Genomic DNA, 20,990 nt, shown 5'->3' with positions numbered 1-20,990 from the left:
AACTTCAGAGGGATCCAGCAGCCCACTGTGCTCCATGTGGCTCAGACTGTCTATGGAGACCATGACTGGAGTGTGTGCTTAGAGGACAGCAGTCAGAAGGGCCACTGGAAAACAAAGTATGTGCATATCTTAGACTAAGCGCAAGCCTCCCAAATGTCCATTCACAGAGCAGCAGGTAGATCTGACTACTTTCTACCTACTCTTTTCTCCCTGACCCCTTAGCATCATTCACTAATCTCTTCCCTTCTCCCGCCCCTCTCCATCAATGTAAGAACTGAGACAATCTTACTGGTCTACACAGCACTGTGGCTTGAGGAAGCAACCATAAAAGCAGATTCTGAATTTGTGCAGCCCCATCATGCAGAATGAGCTAGGAGAACTAAAGATGCATTATTTGGAGAAAAGAGGGCTCATTTGGGCTAGTGGCAGAGGGAACGGGTTTCTTTGAAAGGCTGTCATGTTAAAGAGAGATCACATTTCTTTTTCTAAGTCTTAAGAGAACTAAGACCAATGGGTAGAAGCAGCAAACATCAGACTTCACCTCAATGTAATGAGCAGTTCAAAGATAAAATAGGTTCCCTTGGAATGCCACGAGATCCTCATCTCTGAAGTGTTGATGCCTCGATGGGCAACGTCAGGTTGGTGATGAAGGAGCGCCTTATCACATGCGCAGCTGGGCTCACTAGGTCCCCCTGAACTCCCTTCCAATCCTGGGAGCTTAGGATTCTGTACCTGAGAATACTGGGGTCTTTTCCAGCTTACAGGAACAAGGACATTGGAGTTGGAGCCTGATGATGTGGACGATATGCTCCTGGTGACAGCCATGGCCCTGGGCTTCCCATCCCGTCCAGAAGAGCTCTGCAGCTCGTCATACCGTCTCCCGATGATGGGCGTCTTGACAAAAAAAAAAAAAAAAAAAAAAAAAAAAAGGAATAAAAAAGCTCACATTCTCCTATCTGTTCAATAGTTCTGTGGAATATGGGATCACTCTACCCAGCAGCAACCAAGCACGGCTTGTGTGACTAAACCTTAGAGAAGTTCAGAGTCACAAGCGGGCTCATTTTCCTGATGTTCAAACACACATTCTAAAGCATTTTACATCTTCGACATCTTCCCACCCTCTTTAGCAGCTGAAAACAAATCCAACTGCTTGTTCTTAAACATACTCTAGAAACCACTGATAACGATGAGAAGCAAAACGTTCAGGAAAGAAAATAGTTTTCAGATGTTTACGCTGAAAAGGATTGCTTATCATTATAACAAGAAACCTTTATAACAAGTTCCTTCCCTTCTTCTTGAATTTTAAATACTCTCAAGTATTTAAAAATTTATTGAAATGGATTATATCCTTTTGATTATTTAAAGGAATGAATCTGGGGCCAGGTACTAGAGCAACAGTTTAGACATTCTCTCCCTGAGAGTTTGCTTCTCGTGCTGGGTCTGGTGGGTAGACAGCACCGTCCACACTTTTGCCCCAACGAGGCTGCAGAAACCCGTCTGCAGGCCTGCGCTTGGAGGTGGCAGACACGGGCTGGAAATACTCCATCTGTTTTTCCAGCTTTTTATTCTGATGCAGCTGGGTCCCTGGGGGTGGGCAGGCAACTGGCTGCTTGTTTTCTGTACCCCTTTTGAACAGAATAAACTTCCCTCAAGGAATAAAAGTAGCTTTCTCCCTCAGCCATGTAAAAAAAAATTAAAAATTTAAAAACCGGGGCGCCTGGGTGGCTCAGTGGGTTAAGCCTCTGCCTTCAGCTCAGGTCGTGATCTCAGGGTCCTGGGATCGAGCCCCGCATAGGGCACTCTGCTCGGTGGGGAGCCTGCTTCCCCTTCTCTCTCTGCCTGTCTTCTGCCTACTTGTGATCTCTCTGTCAAATAAATAAAATCTTTTAAAAAAAATTTAAAAATCAATTGATTGGATAATTGATTGGATACCTCAATATCATACACATCCTAAATACAGTTGCAAGTATCACAATGGCAGAAAAGAGTATCTCAACCTGTGTACTGAAAGGACAGAAGGTCAATGAGGTCATTGTGTGAAAAGTAGGCTTCAACCTACTTCATAGAGCAAGTAAGTTTCATATAACCACATCTGGTTTATTCCTTCAGTGAATTTATTCATTCAGCAGTGTTGAAGATTACTGTTAAGTACCTATCTTGCACCAGACACCGAAACAGACCCTGGTAACCAGAGGGACAGAGCATAGTTCCTGCTTTGGTGGGCTTATGGGGCCTGGGGTAAGCGAGACAGGAAAGCAAAGGATTTATACATCTTAGAGTAAGTACAGGCCTCCCAAATGTCCATTCACAGAACAGCAGGTGGACCTAACTACTCTCTACCCTCTCTTCTTCCTGATTCCTCAGCTTAGTTCACTGGTCCCTTCCCTCCTCCCTCCCCTCTCCCTCAAGGCAAGACTTCAGATAATTTTACTGGGTCTAGAAAGCAGTGTGGCTTGGGGAAGCAACTGGAAAGGTAGATTCTATATTCCTGTAAATCTCAGTCATTTGCTGGTCTGATTGGGAGTTTGGGCAGCAAAAGTTGTGGATGTAAAGATAGGACAGGACACCTGTCATACAAAGAAGGAGTGAAGGTCATGGTTTAAAATGCTTCAGATCATTCCATTTTAAAGTTATCTTTTAAAAAAAATCATTTAAAAAAAATAACTGAGGCTAGCTTCTAGTTTTAGAAGCTGCCAATTGAGAGCTTCAAGGAGTATGACACTTGATGTGTTCTTAAAAAACAGAACCTAATTTAGGCCTTAGAAAGCTTAATTTGAAATAAATGTAAAATAAGTCTCTCTTTCCTCTCTTTTTGACCTCTACCACTATTTCTCCCTGCTGAAGTGGACAGAAACAGATCACATACCTCTGAAATATCAAAGTGAAAGTCTAGGGTTTTTCCAGGTAACTCCTTAGAAGCACTGGTCCACACTCGATGTATTTCTATCTTGGACAGGTCACTGTGCTGGTAGGAAGGCAAAACAAGGCTGGCAGATCGAGAAACTACCAGCTTCAGGATATTTAAAGCTTCTCTCCAGTGAACACTCTGAAGGGAATAAAACATTCAATGGTCAAAAACAAGTTCATTAAAAAACAAAACAAAAAGACCCCCCCGCCAAAACCAAATCTATCGCTAGCTACTGAAACCTCTTATGACCTGTCTGAATTCACAGATTGAATACAGTGCAGCAAATTCCATCCTGTGTAAAAGGTTAAATGACATAAAAAGACAATTTACATGTAAGAGGAGATATAAACAAATTAAAAAAAAGTAGCAAATTTTGCCCATATTCAAATAAACAGAAGTTTAACATTACAAGTTACCATTTTTGCCAATGAGGTACTTCCTTCATATGAAAAAAACTTTTGCCCAATGCATTTATGCTATTGACCACTCACTCTTTCTCAAAACTCTCCCCACATCCAGCTTCCAGTCTTCCTTGGTTGTTCTCCTACTCCCCTGGCTCCTGCTGCCCCCTTTGCTGCTGGCTGCCTCTTGTCTTCTTACTTCATATCTTCCACATGACCCAACCCAACTCTGGGAGCTGTTCTTGACTCCCATCTTTCTCCGCCTCCTGATAAATTGCTCCCTCCTCTCCATTCGTGCTGGGAGTGGCTCAGCTGACTCCTTTGTGGCTCCTGCCTAGATCCTGCCTATCCTGGACAGAAGTCCAGCATAACCTCCCCAACTATAGTGATCTTTCTAGAACTCTTCAGAACAAGCCCCTTCTCTGCCTAAACTTCTTCAAGGGCTCCCTCTGATGGGCAGGGTGGAGTCCACACTCTTTGAGCAGAACCCACAGGAGTAATCTCCCCCAGGCCGCCCCTGGAGTTCCTCACACCAGGCAAGCTCTCTTTGCCACTGTGTCTTCACTTAATGCTACTCCCGCCTCCTGGAACACCCTTCCTCTCCTTATTGGCTTATCACAGGCTTACTCTTCCTCTAAGACTCATTGGTTTTTGCCATCTTTTACTCCCTGACAAACCCCAGGCAGACTGAAGGACTTCTCCCACAAAAATATTCAGTGTAAATAAACTAACTTGATAAAAGTTATTATTATATTTACCCAGCCTTTGGAATAAGAGAACATGAAATAAAACACATTTCCTTCACTTAAGTTCTGCACAGGGGAGGCCATGATGTGGATGTGAAATTAGCCATCATTCAAGAGAAGATATCAAGTAACAGAGATAACCCAGAGGCTGGAGTTAGAATAGGCAGCCTAGTCAAACAGGTTTTTTTTTTTTTTCTTTTTACCGGGGGTACATGATTTGTAGAAAAAGGTGAACTGAACCCCTGGCTCCCATGACTTCTATGAAGTGAGAAAGTGTTACTGAATGCCCACCAAGTGCACAATGATTTTTGGAGAAATGCCACTTCAAAAATGGAAAATGGAGACATCTTGGAAATCATTCTTAGCATTACATAGCTTTGGCAAGCAATGTGATGTTGATGATGGGGGAAAAATGTCTAAAATTTACATTGTATGGCTTTGTGGATGAATTTAGCCAGATAGAACCTAGCATCTGCCTTGAACTCTGCAACTTCCTGTGTACACTCCTGTGTTTGTTGGTTGCAGTATTTTCAAGCACATTTATGCAAGTCGCTTAACCCCACTTCCCTCCACTCTAAAGTGACAACTTTAACCACTGAATTAACACTTTGCATGTAGAAACACCTGGCCTAGAACCTGGCACATCTGAGTTCCTTCTCTCTTTTCCTTCTTTGAAATAGGATACTACAAATACAACCCTCCTGGGTCCTCCCAGCCAGGTGTGTGCTTTTAATACCCAGGCTGCAAGCCCCAAGAGGCAGAAACACGTCCTCTGAGGGCTCAGGAATGCACCAGGGCTGGTCCTGTCCTTCTCTTCACTGTACCAAGCGGGGTGTGGTCAACCACCACAACGGACTGTTCTCTGGGTTAGGGATGCCAATGCACGAGTGTGCTGCCTGGCACGCCTGTAGCTTTGCAGCCAAATACAAGCTACAAACCCTCAGTCTTTCTGGAATGACTCTCTGGAAACATCCTTGTTCGTAAGTGACATCATCCAAATACTCACTTGCACATATTTTTCAATGGTCTTCAGAACTTCCACATTGAATTGCTTTACAGGGATGACGGACAGGTCCATGTAGCTGAGCAGACTGTAGATCACCTGGAGGAGGGGCTGCTGCATACTGGGGAGACCCTTCTCCAGCAGCTGTGGGAGGCAAGGCACAGTGTCAGCCAGTGCGATACCAGCTGTTCATACAAGAGCACCGATGCCCCCCTATACCTTTATGGTCACACATTTCCTTAAGGAAAGGGGAATCCTAACCACTAAAGAAATGAAGACATCATTAAAGGTAGTGTAAGTAGTTCTGAATATATAGATATCATATCCACAGTGGAATACAAGAAACCTCAAAAGGAAAGCACCAATTACCACTAATTATTTAAAATACAAAGTAACACAAAAGACACAAGTTACTAGGTATCAAATTGGCAAAGTTTCCCAGGTGATAATGGTCAGTGTAGGTGAGGATATAAGATGGGTGTTCTTATACACCAGTGGAAATGCAACTTGGATAATTTGGCATTTGGCCTCAAGAGTACTAAAAACAGCTTATAGCTTTTGAAATAGTAATTTTACTTCTAAGAACTTTCCCAAACCTATAGACACTAAGATTTATATACGAGATTTCACCAAGGCATTATTTATAATGGTAAGAAACCCTCAAAGCTAAATAAGAAAGCACTGAAAGCAATATAATTGTTGAACACTAGGGAAATGGATACAAAATTATGGTAAATTGTATGATGAAATACACAACGAGGAGAATGACATTTTAAAATATTTCATTTATTTGTGTGTGAGAGAGAAAATGAGAATGAGCAGGGGCAAAGAGTAGAGGGAGAGGGAGAAGCAGACTCCTGAGCAGGGAGCCCAATGTAGGACTCGATTCCAGGACCCTGGCATTATGACCCGAGCCAAAGGCAGACATTTAACCAACCGAGTCACCCAGGTGCCCAAGAATGACATATTTAAAGATAGTAAAGGCTATCAGATAATATTAAGTGAAAGAGGAAGGATATGCAATTTCTGTATAGAAGATGATGCCAAAATTGATGTGAATGGGTGGGTGTTACAGAGAAATAACAATGGACAGAGATCTAACAAAATGCTAACTAACAGTGTTTCTCTCTAGATAACAATGATTTTGGATGTTTTTTCTTATCTCCACCTCCTGTTCTTTTCCCCACTTTCCCGTACCTACCAAGCTTTCTTTTATGGACATATACTATTTTCATTTTCAACACTGTTTTCAAAAAAGAAAGCAAAATAATGAGAACATTTATATGACAGACATCATAATAGAAAGTTACTGTTCAAAAAAAGAACTATAGAAATTATTAAAATAAATGCTAGACTTCCACATCAAAAGTGGTCAGAAGAAATAACTAGCAGGGATGCCTGGGTGGCTCAGTGGGTTAAAGCCTCTGCCTTCGGCTCAGGTCATGATCCCAGGGTCCTGTGACCGAGCCCCACATCAGGCTCTCTGCTCAGCAGGGAGCCTACTTCTTCCTCTCTCTCTCTGCCTGCTGCTCTGCCTACTTGTGATCTCTCTCTGTCAAATAAATAAATAAAATCTTAAAAAAAAAAAAAAGAAATAACTGAGCAGTTAACACATGAGGAAATGAACAATTAGGCAAATATATTTTGTGGAAAATGAACATTATTCCTAGAGGAAATACATAAATAGAATAATTTTAAAATACCAATAAAAATATAAAACTGAAAAAAAGGGATAATAAAATGTAGTGAAGATATGGGAAAACATGTTTATACACTGTTGGCAGTATTGCAAATAGGGGAAATCTCTGTGAAGACCAATTTCCCAAATATGTAGAACTAAATAATGTATTCAGGTTTCCATGCCCTTTACCTGGATAGTTAGTTTGGGAAATGCCACCAGAAGAAATCACCTGGATGCTACCCAATAAGGAGTCTACATAAAAGGACCATTTGTAATAGAACAAGATTATGAGTTTAAACAACAGGGGAGATGTTTAAGCAAATTGGGTTACATTAACCTGTTAGAATCCCACAGTTGATGAACGTGACACTATGCAAACACAGAGTTAATGTTGCATGAACAGAGGAGGTTCATGGGCAATACTGACCACAGTTACCTAAGATTATATATATGTGCATCGCCAACACCTGAAAAAAACACATGAGTACTTGAAATGGGAGTTAATATATACTATGCATGGTGGGAAGTTAAGTTTATGATAAAATTTTCAGTGACCGTTTGTAACAAAGTCTCAATAGAAGAAATTAGGTAACCCATTCTTATTTATTTTCATTGTGGCAAGATGTATATAACATAAATTTACCACTCTGACCACAGTTAAGTGTACAATTCAGTGGCATGAAGGGCTTTCACACTGTTGTGTAACCATCACCACTACTTATTTCCAGAATTTGTTCATTAGCCTGAAAGAAAACTCTGTTAACTGTAAAATACTATGTCTCCATTACCCGCTGTCTCCAGGCCCTGGTGACCACCAGTCTGCCTTCTATCTCTATGGATTTGCCTGCTCTATAGAAGCACCTTGCAGAAGCGGGATCCCGTTCTACTTGTCTTTCTGCGTCTGGCTTCGTTCACTTAGCATCATGTTCTTAAGGTCCATCCATGTTGCGGCACATGTTGATGCTTTATATTTTTTTAAGTCTGAATAATATGTATGTGTGTCTGTGCCACATCCCATTTGGATTTTTAAAACTTTAGGTCTAGTGATGCAAGCAAGTCCTACCTCCTTGCTAACTTGCACTTCACTTTAAGACAGGCATCGTCTGCCTTCGTAAGCAGGGCATTTGCGTGGGTTATCCTAGTATCTCTTGTGAGCCGAGGGATGTGTGTGCTTTCTGAGTAATTCTTGCAGGGACAGATGTGACCAAGGTGACTATCCAAAGCAGAAGGGTGGCATATAAGAGCGGCTCGTTAAAGTGCCAGGGATGGGGTGTGGAAAGAACCCTTGGCTATTGACAGTTTGAATGCAGCTCACATATTGCTGACCCAGATTGCAAATCAAAAGCCTGCAGATCAACTATCAGTGTTGATGGCTGGGGCGAGGACCTTCTTTCAGGTACAAGGGTTTAGTCTTGTGGAGACTTTCAGAGTATGACGGATTCTCCAATCTATCTGCACCCTGTACTGGTGACATAAGAAAGAAAAGTTGGAATGCACTGATTTTAGCACTTCTGAAAAGGCCCTAGCAAGAGGTGGGCATGCCAGTCCCTCAAGCAAAAGCAATGGCAAATACACTAAACCAAGGTGGCTGTTAGTGGCCATCTCTGTCAGATTTCACGACCTCATGCATTAAGCTACTCAGTGACCAGAGGTGCTACCAGAACACATTTCATCACTTGTTTGATATGCTGTGTATTTCCAGCTCCAGGGCTTGGAGCTAATGTGCTAGAAACACATTTGTAGGGTGATGAAAATCCCATTCCAGTATAAAACACAAACTTCAAGTTAAAAAGCATATTTCAAAACAGATGCTTTGCTAATTAGTTTAGCGCAAACAACCATTAAACATATCAAGTCACACAGTAACTCCTTAAGTAAGATTTGAACACCTGGAGAAATTAGGATACAAAATCCCAATTTCTGGAAGGTTCTGGCAGGTATTCGTTTAGTAAAAAGAAGGAATTAAAGCTTTTGAGGCAGGTATACCCCAGTTCAAAGGCTGGTTCTGCCACCTTAAACATATGGCAGGTTATTTAACCTGGTTGAGACTCAGATCTTTTGTATGATAATATGTTGTGAGGATTTAAAATGATTCCATACAGCCTCTATGATAATATATAATAGGCAGTCAATAAATGAAGAGATTATTACTCATTCCATATAAGTATTTTACCCGTGAAAACTATAGGGGGCTTCTCCTTCATTGAAGAGCTTACCTCTGCCAGGTAGGTCACCATATTCAAGGTAATGTCAGCATATGCTTCATGGAGGTATCGGCAGACCACGTTGACCCATGTGGCACAGTCCCTCGTGTAGCTGTGTGTTTTATAAAGGGTCATGACATGTGCAAGATTGGAAAGTTTGGGGTTCTTTTCTTCCAAACACACCTTTTAAGAGACGAGAATCAATTAGGGATAAAATAGTCTGACGAACAGAAAGATGTGTCAGAAATTTTGCTGTAAGATACATTTGCAATTTTGCTCTGAGATCTGGAAAACACGTCAATTTGACAAAATGCGGAAGTGCTTGTCTTAGTAATTAGCCAATATGATTTTCACAGATTCTTTCCACCTGTCTTCTCAATAATGAAACCACAAGACGATGTGCATCTGCTACTCAGAGATGTCAATTACTAGCTGTATCAGTTATGATTTTCAGGTTTTTTGAAACCCATTTCCCTTTTGGAGAAATTTCTGCTTAGTATTGGACCTTTCTGAAGGCCCATATGGACCCACCTGAGTGTGGAGCCAGAATTCGTACCTGAGCAATCCTTTCGGCTATATCCTTGCAGAACTGATTGGGATTTTCGAAATGCTGGATCAGCTGGGGCAGGAGACACAACACGTTCAGTGGAAATCCTGGATCAGAGAAGATATGGGGGGGTGGATAGGTGAATATTGTGCATTTTAACTATTAACGGTGGCAAGGGATACTGCAGATTTTATCCCGAGGTGATGCAAAGCAGACTTTTGAACCAACTTTACTGTGATCTAACGCGAAATCCAGGGGAAAAAATGTACAACCACAATGACACAAGTTTCAGAGGAGAAACTCAAAGTAATTCTGAGCTATGGTTACTGTTTTGCCATGGGCTGTGAATCAGGATGACGGGCAGAGATTTCCAAAAGCAGATTAAAATGAACTCAAGCACTAGTTTGAAACTTTTAAATCAAAAACTGTATTTTAAGAATAGCTTGTAGGAGAGGACATAGGCCAACAAATTTAGGTCTCCCTCATGTAACATAATCTTTAAAATAAATGATAAGTAATGGCTTAATACCACTTAGTACCACTGTATTAAGCTCTACCTTCATGAAAAGAAGTCTGGGCCACATGCCATGGTTTTAAAAATATGGCTGGTGATTTGGCTTAATTCAAAAAATAGGGAGCGAAGTGAATTTTCAAGGCGGGGGGGAAGCTAAGAAAACAAAAAAGATCTAGGAGTTAAGAAAAAAGAGAAAGAAGGTTTATCTGTACAAGAACAATGAAATAAACTGACAGTATCTGCAATTTGATCTGGAAAGCACAAAGAAATGACCAATATATTACTTCTGCCCATTTTATACTGACTTAAACATGTCTTCCACAATTTAAATAATTTTAAGATTTACTTTAGGTATAATTTTGAAAGAAATACAAATTATTCCCAAAGGACCATTTCCAAACAGAATTGTTGAAAGTACTAAGTCCATTACCTTATTACACTCAACATAAACACAACCACCACCAGAACTGTAAGAGAATGAGTGATGTTGGCCTTACCAATGGCTTGGGATGAATCCACCATGGATACTTTGGATACTGGTGTGAGCAAACTGAAAAGCTGCAGGGTCAGGTCGGTGGTGGTGAGGGAGGTGAATCCTTTCAGCAGCAGCTGCTGTAACCCTGAGAAGTCTGACCACTTGAGCTGTGCCTGGAGTTTTTCAAGTTTTTCTCGGTTCTCAGCTTTATCCAGCGGCATGTGAGCCAGCAGTCTGTTCAACAGCCTCAAGGCCATAAGGTATTCAAACTCAAAATCAGATTCCATCAAGGCCACTGTGACCCAAAAGATGGTGGCCAGCAAGTTGGTTGGATGGTTTATGTGCGACGGGTCTGAGAGGCTGTCTTTCAAGGAGGATGAGCTTCTGGTTTTTGAGGAGAGGCCTTGTTGGGTACAAGCCTGAATTCTGTCCAGTGTGGCACTCCTGGGTGGGTCTGAGGATCGGTCGACAACACCAAATTTCTTGGGCACAGAAAAGCTTCTTTGATGCCGGCTCCGTTCTGAGGTTGCTGTGTTGCCACTGGCCGCCCCGGGGTTCACATTTAGCTGTCCTGTGCTCTTTCTGCTTGCTGTTAGTTTAGTGCTAGAGCTTAAATCTGGTGATGAAGAGCTGGGTATAAAAATTTAAAAAGTTCAAAAGAAAGCCAACATGCTTCAGGGAAGAGCCAGTCCCTTTAAAATCCATTGACAAACAATAAGGTAGGGAACTTGTTCTTTGGAAAGACGGTCTATACTTTTTTTTTTTTCCATACCCTTTGGCTTACAGGAATAAATATCCTATTCCTAGACTTAAAGCTATGGAAAACAAAACAAAGAGAACCCTCACCAACAAAACAACAACAAAACCTAAGAGCAGTTGGTAGTGAAGGTTACTGATCTTTCATTTATTTTTATTTTTTCATTTATTTTGACTTTGGGAAGCAGTAACTTATAAATAGAGTATACCTGATAGGCACACAGTTTAATATTCTATTAACAGACAGTTAAGAACAGAAATGGAAAGGATATTATCTAGAAAGAAAAGAGTAACTGCATCAAAGGGACTTTTTTATGCTTATAAAATATCTATGAGAGATGATCTCTAAGCCTATTTCAGACTGAAAAGATAAAACTCTTTATCAGTATTCTTGCTAAATTCTTATTGACTGAGATAAATCTGTAAGTCTATATAGAAAATGTGTATGATATTAGGAAACATACTAAAATCACCTACCCATAAAAAAATGCTCAACTTAAAAGTGAAACAAAGCTCTGCATGATTTATGATAACATTACCGACTCCATTTCAAGCAAAATGAGCTCAATTATACAAACGGAATACAGAATTATGAATGATTTGAAATGGGTAATTAAACACTGGCAGGAGCAAAAGGAACAAAAATAAAAAAGAAAGATCCTAGGATAGGAATTTATTCAAGTAAAATCAACATTAATTCCAGCTGTTTTTATACTGACGGTTCAGATGAGTTTTGTATATATTCATTAAAAAATAACATTTAGTTTTGGTTTCTGTTTATGATGTAATAAATAGGATAATTAAATAAAATTTGAAAAAATACTCAAAGACATAACAGAAAATGAAAATGCATTAATATTTGTATTATTTTAAAACAACATTTCACCTCCATCTTCCTGCTGTTTAAAAATACTTATATAATGTGTACAGATTGGGTGCCATAACTTTCTCCCTTTTTTTTAAACTAAAGAAAAAGTAATATATCAAACATTGATGTATTCTTTGGACTTTGTGGAGTCCAGCCATCTCTCAAATATTCAGTCCACCATATTTGATTTCAAGAGTCATGGAGCTGCTTCTTACCGAGATAATACTGTTAAGAGATCGCTGTTCTTCAAGCAGTCAGACAAGTTATCCACAGCAGCTTCCAATGTAAGGAGTGCCTCCATTACGTAACCCTGCCAGACATGCAAAGATAACATTTTGTACTGCTTAAAATTCCTGTTCACTTCCTGAAGATAAATTTAATTAACGCAAACTCTATTCAGTCTAATGTTAATATCATCAAGGGCTAGACAGCTGTTGTTAACTGTAACTTACCAAATCTAAAAACAAATTTAAGGGCCACTTAGGAAATTCAGATGGCTTAGCAGTTAGCAGGTAGTCACAAAGATTTATTTCCCTAGATGTGAGGTCCTGAACAGCTCAATCTCATTTGAAATCCAACAGGGAGAGGGGAACTTGTTCTTTGGAAAGACGGTCTAAAGGGAGCAGTCACGGCCCCTTATTGAGGGGGATAGTGGGTGTTTGAAATACAGAGTAGCAATGTCTCAGAGATCAAGAGCTGCGGTATGAGAAGGGTTGTGCCTCAGTGGCATTTTGAAGAATACATCCACTGGCCAGAATGAGAAAAAGAAGCCAGAGTTCACAGGTGTGCAGGTCTCCTGGGAGGTAGTAACTTTTCTGATGGAAAAGAAGGGAAAGAAGGGCTTGGCTGAAGCTACAGAGCTTATAATGCCCTTGGCTTTCAACCCCATTCCCTAGTCCTTGGGCTCTGCCTACAGGGTCTTGTGGTATCTATTCTCTCTGTCACTTCTTCAGCTTTTCTCAGTGTACTGAAGGCTAGCTATACAGAGAAGGGTAGTGCTTTGCATACATACAATGGAGATTCCTTCCCTGGGTAGGGAGACTAGACAGCTGTATCTCCGGTTGGTGGCAAAAAGACAAGAACAAGACAAATAATTCCCCGATTCCTTGTCAAATAAAACCAGCAACAAAAACAACCAAGAAGGAGCCCTGAAGGGATGTGCAGTGGTTGGCTCAATAAAACAATACCCACTGGATTTCTAGAACAATGCTCCTTGAAATGCTTTTGTAAGTATAAAAGTTAACCTCTCAAAAAATTTTTTATATTTTTTTTCAGTGTTCCAAGATTCATTGTTTATGCACCACACCCAGTGCTCCATGCAATACGTGCCCTCCTTAATACCCACCACCAGGCTCACCCCTCCCCCACCAAACCCCTCAGTTTGTTTCTCAGAGTCCACAGTCTCTCAAGCTTCGTCTCCCTCTCCAATTTCCCCCAATTCACTTTTCCTTCCCCTCAATTTTTTTTTTTTTTTTTAATAAATGGTATATGCCCCAATGGTTGGAGCATTTGGCGAGAGAAAGAAGGCTCAAAAAGAGCTGTTAAGACCTCATCTTTGATAGGAGAGGAGAACGAGTTCAGTGGTCTTTCCTTCCATACCTGAATCTCATCTCCATGTTCTCCAATCACCTCCACCAATCTGGAGAGAAGGTCAGACAAGGCGTGTGCTGACAGAGGTTGCTTGAGCGCCCGGAATATCTGGAAGGACCGACCAGCATAGTGCCTTGAGGAGCTTGCGAGGGCGGTCTGCAATGAGACTTCACTCAAGTGTTGCTCCAGATGGAAACCTAGGCACCAAGGAGCCAGAGGTCGTCAATGGATACTCCGCAAACCCTGGGGCATCATTTATCTACAGGTGTAAATCAGGCTACCTCACAGAGCAACCTCCTGGTGGTACCTGTTTAGGAATTAACCATTTTAAAATTTAAAAAAGCCCATCAAATTTGGATAGATCTTAAAGAGGCCTAGTGCAGTAGAAAGAGTCAGAAGATGTGGAGCAAGATGGTTCTGGTTTTGAATGAAGTGTTTTGGGACTCTGGGAAAGAAATGTGTTCTCTATAAGCCTGTTTTCTTATGTTTAGCTGAGGAATAACAGTCATGCACTATTTCCTAGAGTTGTGGAAATTCAACAGTTCAAAAAATGCTTAGCACAGTGCCCGACACATGATACTGACTCACAAATGTATTCTTGTTTATTGCCCCATTTTTCTACAGTGATCTTTTGAACTGCTCTTTGCATAGCATACTTTGACTCCTGTTTTCATAAAAGAATTTGTTGGGAACAAGTTTTCAGAGTGCTTGTGTATGTAGAGGAAAGCTGCTAGTGGATCTAGTCAACTCTAAACATAACCAAAGCCTATACCAAAGTCAACACACTTCACAACAGTCTACAAATATGCAGATACTGAAATGTAGAAGTTGCCAAGAAGGCAGCCGTCATTTAAACTCTCGCCTGAATATTGGTTCTTCCAATAGCATGAAGGTCATCATAATCATCAGAAAACCCCTTGAACAGATGGAAATAAAAATGTAAGGTAAAGTGCATGACTGACTTCTAGGCCACTATCTGTACTCTCTGCTGTGTCCCTCTGTGGGAGGAAATCTGACTACAAAGTCAGAGGACATAATGAAAACAGTGATTTTGGCTGTTTCTGAGATCTAGAGGGCTCTGGTACATTTGATTGTCACATAAAAGTGAATCAAGAAGCATAATTTAATGTCATTGTTCTTAACTGCTGCTGGGCTCTTTGACCCTAGGGACCTGTAGACTATATAAGAAAATGTTTCTGCAGAACAAAGTGTCCTGGAAAATGGACTTAGGCATGAATACTTAGATAGTAAATATAGGATTAAACCCACACAGACAGTTCCCAGTTTAAGAATGGCCCATGCTTCAAAACAGAATTTGTTACCTTTGTTTTATTTTCCTACTTAATTTTATTATGTGTGGGGTCAAGTCCTCTGTCAATGAACTAAAACATATTTACATCACAATGGACCTGAAGGCTAGAACACCATTAGTAGGATTGCAGAACCCCAGGGCAACTATGACAATGCCCCTAAAGAAAGGCTGTTTAATGTGTCACACACAGCAACCCTACATGTCCCAGCCTTTCCTGGAGCGAGGTGTGACGTCGTGGCCCGAGCTCTGACCAGTGGAATGTAAGAAGAAATGCTGGATGCCACGTTCGAGCCTGGTGTGGTGTAAATTCCTCCTACGTAATCTTCCACTCACGTTCTTCCTGCACCTGCTGGCTGGACAAGGAGGGCTGAGGAGAGGCCTCTGGGTAATGGGGGTGACAGAGCCACAGGATGGAGGGTCTTTGAAGCGCCATGTGGAAGGCCACGGGACAAACATCTATACTGACCAGAAGTAGCCTTCTATTACGTTAAGCCTCTGAACTTTGGGGGTTGTGTGTTACAGTAGCTAGGCTACCTGACTAATATAAGGTTTCCAGGAACACAGAGCAGAAAGCAGGGCTGTACAGGGAAACTGTATTAAGTGTATCTGGAGTAAGATGTGGAAAGACTCAGCCTCTAAGCACCCTCTGAGGAAACAGTGAAGGGATTCATGTGTTTTCTCATTTTTATTATCTTCATACAATCTAAGACAAATTAATGGCTCACACACAAACAATACATTTCTTCCTTTGGTTTATGTTCAATTATTAAGTGACTTTTAAGTAGTGGAAGTACACAGATAAGAGGTCTTAATATTTCAAAAATATTCCAAAGGAGACACTCAAACAAGAAATGTCAATCCTATTCCTGAAATGAGTTTCTCATGTTAGTTTATCAGTATTTTTTTTTCTTCTGGAAGCCCCCTGTAATAATGAGAAGAGATGTAGCTAATCTGGAATATTCTGAAATATGAGATGTGTTAATTCTCAGAGCAGCTGGGAAAGCCAGTGAGCCACCTTTCATTTGGCCAGACTCGTGTGGAAGAAGAAGGTAGGGACACTTACTGCATCATTCTGGGGAACCAAATTTAACTTTCCCACGCAAACCAGCCCCGGCCAAGTAGAATCTGAATGGTGTGCAGCTAAGGGCTTAAACATCATGATGTTCCTAGAGTCTAAATAAGAGTCGCACTGTGTTCAGAATATTGAATGATCATTAGCGCGGGAATTAGTAGCAAATGCTTTCAAAGTTAACATTTTATCACAAGATTCTTTTTCTAACCAGTTTTCAAGTCTACCAATTTCTCACAGTTGAGTCTGAATATAGTCAATAAGATTTGCTACTTTATTACTCTGCTTCTTTGTAAAATTGAAAAATTTGAGTATACTTGATATACAATGTCACACTAGTTTCAGGCATATAGCATAGTGGTTCAACTTCTCTTTATGTTATGCTAAGCTCACCATAAGTGTAGCTACCACCTGTCACCATACAACACTATCACAATATCATCGCTGAGATTCCCTATGCTGTGTCTTTTATCCCTGTGACTTACTCCTTCCATGGCTGGAAGCCTGTACCTCCCACTTCCCTTTACCCATTCTGCCCATTTCCCTACTCCCTTTGTTCCAGCAACAATCAGTTTGTTCTCTTTACTTATAGGTCTGATTCTGCTTCTATTTGTTTATTTGTCTGTTTTGTTTTTTAGATTCCACATATGAGTAAAATTATATTGGATTTTTTTTCTCAGTCCGACTTACTTCATTTAACACAATACCCTCTGGGTACATCCATTTTGTCACAAATGGAAAAACAAACAAATGAACAAACAAAACCCCTCATCTTTTTTATGGCTGCATAATATTTCATTTTAATATATTCTATCACATATTCCATTAAATATAATATGTTTATTATGTATATGTATAATATATGTATTATATGTAATGTAATATATATGGAATGAATATATGTCTACATCTATGTTTATCTATTTTTTTTTAAGATTTTATTTATTTATTTGATAGACAGAGGTTACAAGTAGGCAGAGAGGCAGGCGGAGAGAGAGAGGAAGTGAAGCAGGTTCCCTGCTGAGCAGAGAACCCTATGCGGGGCTCGATCCCAGGACCTCGGGATCATCACCTGAGCCGAAGGCAGAGGCTTTAACCCACTGAGCCACCCAGGCGCCCCTCTACATCTATGTTTATATACACACACCACATCTTCCTTATCTATTCATCTATGGATGGACACTTGGGTTATTTCCATATATCGGCTATTGCAAATAATACTACAATAAACACAGGAGGTCATGTGTCTTTTCAAACTAGTGTTTTCATTTTCTTTGGATAAATGCCCAGTAGCACAATTATTCAATCATTTGATATTTCTATTTTTAATGTTTTGAGGAAATTCCATATTGTCTTCCATAGCGGCTGCACCAATTTACATTCTCACCAACAGGTAAAGAGGGTTCCTTTTTCTCCACAGCCTTGCCAACACTTGTTATTTCTTGTCTTTTTGACTCTAGCCATTCTGATAGGTATAAGCTGATACCTCATCGTTCTTTTGATTTGCATTTCCCTGATGATTAGTAATGTTGAGCATCTTTTCATATGTGTGTTGTGTCATGACCTTCAAATAAAATTAATATGGGGCATAGTTTAATTCTAGTGAGGTAAACGAAGCAAGAACAGTGACCTTTGGGAATTATTTGATAAAGCATAATGCAAAAATACATGACATTAACAATCATTCAGTTAGGCACATCCAAAATAAGCCTCAAAGCTCCCTAATGAATACTCTTCTGCTATCAATGCCGATTGCAGAACTATACACACACACACACACATATATAGTTCTGAATTATATGCGTATATACCTATTATATATAATATATATTATATTCTGCATATGTATACATACACACATATGCTATATCCAGAACTATATATATATATATATAGTCATAATGGGAAGAATATGCTCCATTACAGAAAATGTTAGAAATGGCATTTGGGGAAATAGGAGAAAGTACCTGATTTGGAGTCTTTAAAAACAGATACAACATGACGTAGAAAATTAGTGAGCTGTTCAGCACTCTTTGAATTTTGATTTTTGGGTGTGATGTCTTCATGGCACCAAAGTGGACCAAATGCCCTTAAACAGAACATACAATATGTTAAAAATATAACCATTTAAATATAATCATTTTGCATTTTTAAAGCCATGTATGCAGTTGTAACTTCAAGGGCATAATATGATTTTCAAATTTTACTGATTAATGTAGGGTTAATTTTAGTCTTGTAAAGCTCTTAAGAGCATCCTCTAACTGATTTAATTTACAGAGGTATATTTTTTCTTAAGTTTTACTCACAAAATGAAAACCTCACAAAATTTACTCATGAAATCAAAACCTCAATTCACCAGAACAGTGTTTACACATAACAGGCGCTATGTGTTTGTCAAATAAAGTGATATAAAATGTTGATTAAAATATAGGTTTAGACACAGACTCCATTTGTACATTCTAGATCTGCAGAGATGATGTTTTTATCAGGATCATATCATTAGGTTGCCAAATACAGTAGAAACAAATTGAAGATACAGCCTCTGATATCTACTTGGTTTTCAACGGGAAGAACGAATGGAGCCAGATGTGAGAATTTCAGAGAACACCCTTTCCAATCCGTGGTACTGACAGTGTTGAGTGGTGAGCATGCTTTTATTCTCCACAAATCATTCAGGTCTCTGAGATACCCTGGTTGTATGCACCATCAACTCCCTTCCGAAGCTTCCTGTTCATTAAATCCTATATTGAACTGAAAGCTGCAAGGAATACTCTGAAATTAACTAAGGGAAGAAAATGCTTTTCTCATTTTTTTGCATTAATTGATGCATTTGTGGAAGAAAGAAAAATCGAGGGTATCAGATAACACTGATATAGACTAAACTTCCAGGATTTAATGCACCGAGAAAGAGAGCTGCCCTCCCCCCAGTCACAGGTGAGCCTGGTTTTCTTAATGCAAATGCTGGACCTTGGGGTGCTAGAAATTCTGAACACTTATAAGCTAAATTGTTCAGTAAGAGAACCAGAAGACCTAAAAAACAGAATTGCTTGCATCTCTTCTTGATTTTTGATCATCAGTTTGCTTCCTTTCCTATCATGCTTCCTAATGTGTCTGACTTCCATTTATAAATGACTCTGGATTAGATGAACAGACAATGGTCCCCTCTGCAGCTGCTCCTGGGTCGACTGTAGCTAATACATTTAGTTTCCAGAGCAATGTGCTTTGCCAAGTCTCAGAACTCCCGGATCCTGGCGGCTCTAACAGATGATTAAAGTCATCATCACCATGGGGTGCTACCATGTCCTGTCTCCATCTGCTGCATTGTCTTTGTATGTGGAACCCCCCCTGCCCATCAACTGTGCCATCACTGGGATCTTACACAACTTTTGCCAGGATCTACCTGGTGCACAGACTTCCACAGATGCAATTTAGAGGAGAAAATAAGGCTTTGTTATAGCCGCGGGCTCGGTTTTCCATCTGAGTGGTTTTAGATGGATGACATTTTCCTCAAAAGACCAACCTAAAGCCAGTGCCCTGTCTCCTGACCCCTCACTACCTGGTTGTCAGAAACTCAATGAGCTTGTTTGCCTTCTCATCCACTTCAGCAGTTGTGTCTGTATCCTCCACCTCCTGGGTCATCTGTGGGAGGTTCCCGCTGCTGCCCCCCAAACTGATGCTGGAGGACGTGGAACTGGAGCTTAGCCCTGAGTCTGGCACTGGGGATGACTGGTCCTCTCTCAGGAAATCAAAGCCACCTGGTGGGACAAGAAGGTCAAGGCAGAATGTGCTAGGCAGGTGCTTCGTGTGATTAGGAGGTGAGCAAACAGAAGTGCATAGTTATTTAAATGTTTTGGAGAAAACATTTGATTGTGGCTGTGGTTACCATGAGATGAAACTGATATTCTTCCCCGGCTTCTGTAATAGTTGCACTGTTGTGTAAACCAGGGTATCTTTTGTAATAGGAGTGTGATCTGCTGTTTTCTACTCTGGTATGTGTATCGATCCTTTCCCCAGAAGAAGTGGGGTGTGTGTGTGTGTGTGTGTGTGTGCGTCTCTGTGTGTGCATTCATGCACATATGTGCACACGTGTCTGTTTGCATATGTGTCTGTGTGCACATGCACACACATAAGCACAGACCCACAAACAGTTCCACTACACATCTGGACCCAACTGTGCTGTTTGTAAATTATTCCTGGGTTTTAGACTTCTTAAATTGGTGAAATGATACCATTTTTGAGGATACCAGCACCTAGTAATTGATATTTATACATATAACATCTAAGTTATATGTTTTGAGAAAATGAACTTACAACTGTGAGTATTATGTGCATATTAATATGTTTTAATAAGATAGATCTCATGGCAGTCAAAGAAATATGGTAGAAACAAATACTATGTTTTTTTTCCCCATCTCAGATTTGGTTATCATTCTACATCTCTGGGTGTGTTGTTGGTTTGGGAAAATGTATATACAAAACCATCCCTTTTCTCCTACTTAATAATCATAAAAGTCCATAGTAACTGACAGATACCATGAAATAGGAGTGAGAAGCCATAGGCCTGAATATCACCTCTGCCATTGTTGTGCAATCTCAGGGAGTTTACATGACTTCTCTGTACCTTAGTTTCCAATTATAAAAGAGTAAGACAGTAATTTCTATCACACAAGTTTTCAACCTAGATTTGAAAGGAATCAGAGTTGAAATTAGATGTTCAAGAAGTATTAGTAAATGTTTATGAAGAGGAGACACTTTCCAAACCCTTTGTACACCTATTCCACGTATGCTATAGATTCAATTATCTAACAATACTATCTGTTGTTTGTCTTAACTACAGCATATTGTATTTTGTTCCATTAGTGCCCACTTCATGCTACATCAGTGGTATTAGTGAATACAAAACAGATGCACTCAGG

At 40.2% G+C, this 20,990-nt stretch overlaps 1 protein-coding gene across 7 annotated transcripts in view; it reads right to left on the bottom strand.

The window, feature by feature from the left end:
- Positions 1-20,990, bottom strand: part of FRY (FRY microtubule binding protein) — a 331,529-nt gene that overhangs the window by 45,145 nt on the left and 265,394 nt on the right. For all 7 annotated transcript variants that reach the window (XM_032880008.1, XM_032880011.1, XM_032880009.1 and 4 more), the window contains 10 exons: positions 19,631-19,829; positions 18,042-18,163; positions 13,703-13,890; positions 12,319-12,413; positions 10,502-11,109; positions 9,500-9,597; positions 8,956-9,126; positions 5,062-5,202; positions 2,867-3,046; positions 733-894 (listed from right to left, as the gene is read on the bottom strand). In XM_032880008.1, coding sequence (XP_032735899.1) covers positions 733-894; positions 2,867-3,046; positions 5,062-5,202; positions 8,956-9,126; positions 9,500-9,597; positions 10,502-11,109; positions 12,319-12,413; positions 13,703-13,890; positions 18,042-18,163; positions 19,631-19,829 — 1,964 coding nt within the window. The remainder of the gene's footprint in view (positions 1-732; positions 895-2,866; positions 3,047-5,061; positions 5,203-8,955; positions 9,127-9,499; positions 9,598-10,501; positions 11,110-12,318; positions 12,414-13,702; positions 13,891-18,041; positions 18,164-19,630; positions 19,830-20,990) is intronic.

Source organism: Lontra canadensis, unplaced genomic scaffold (genome assembly GCF_010015895.1).
Source record: "Lontra canadensis isolate GAN:19392208 unplaced genomic scaffold, GSC_riverotter_1.0 scaffold67, whole genome shotgun sequence".
In the NCBI taxonomy this organism is placed as follows: Eukaryota; Metazoa; Chordata; class Mammalia; order Carnivora; family Mustelidae; genus Lontra; species Lontra canadensis.
The sequence above is the reverse complement of the archived record's forward strand: the minus strand, read 5'-3'. Positions and strand labels throughout refer to the sequence as shown.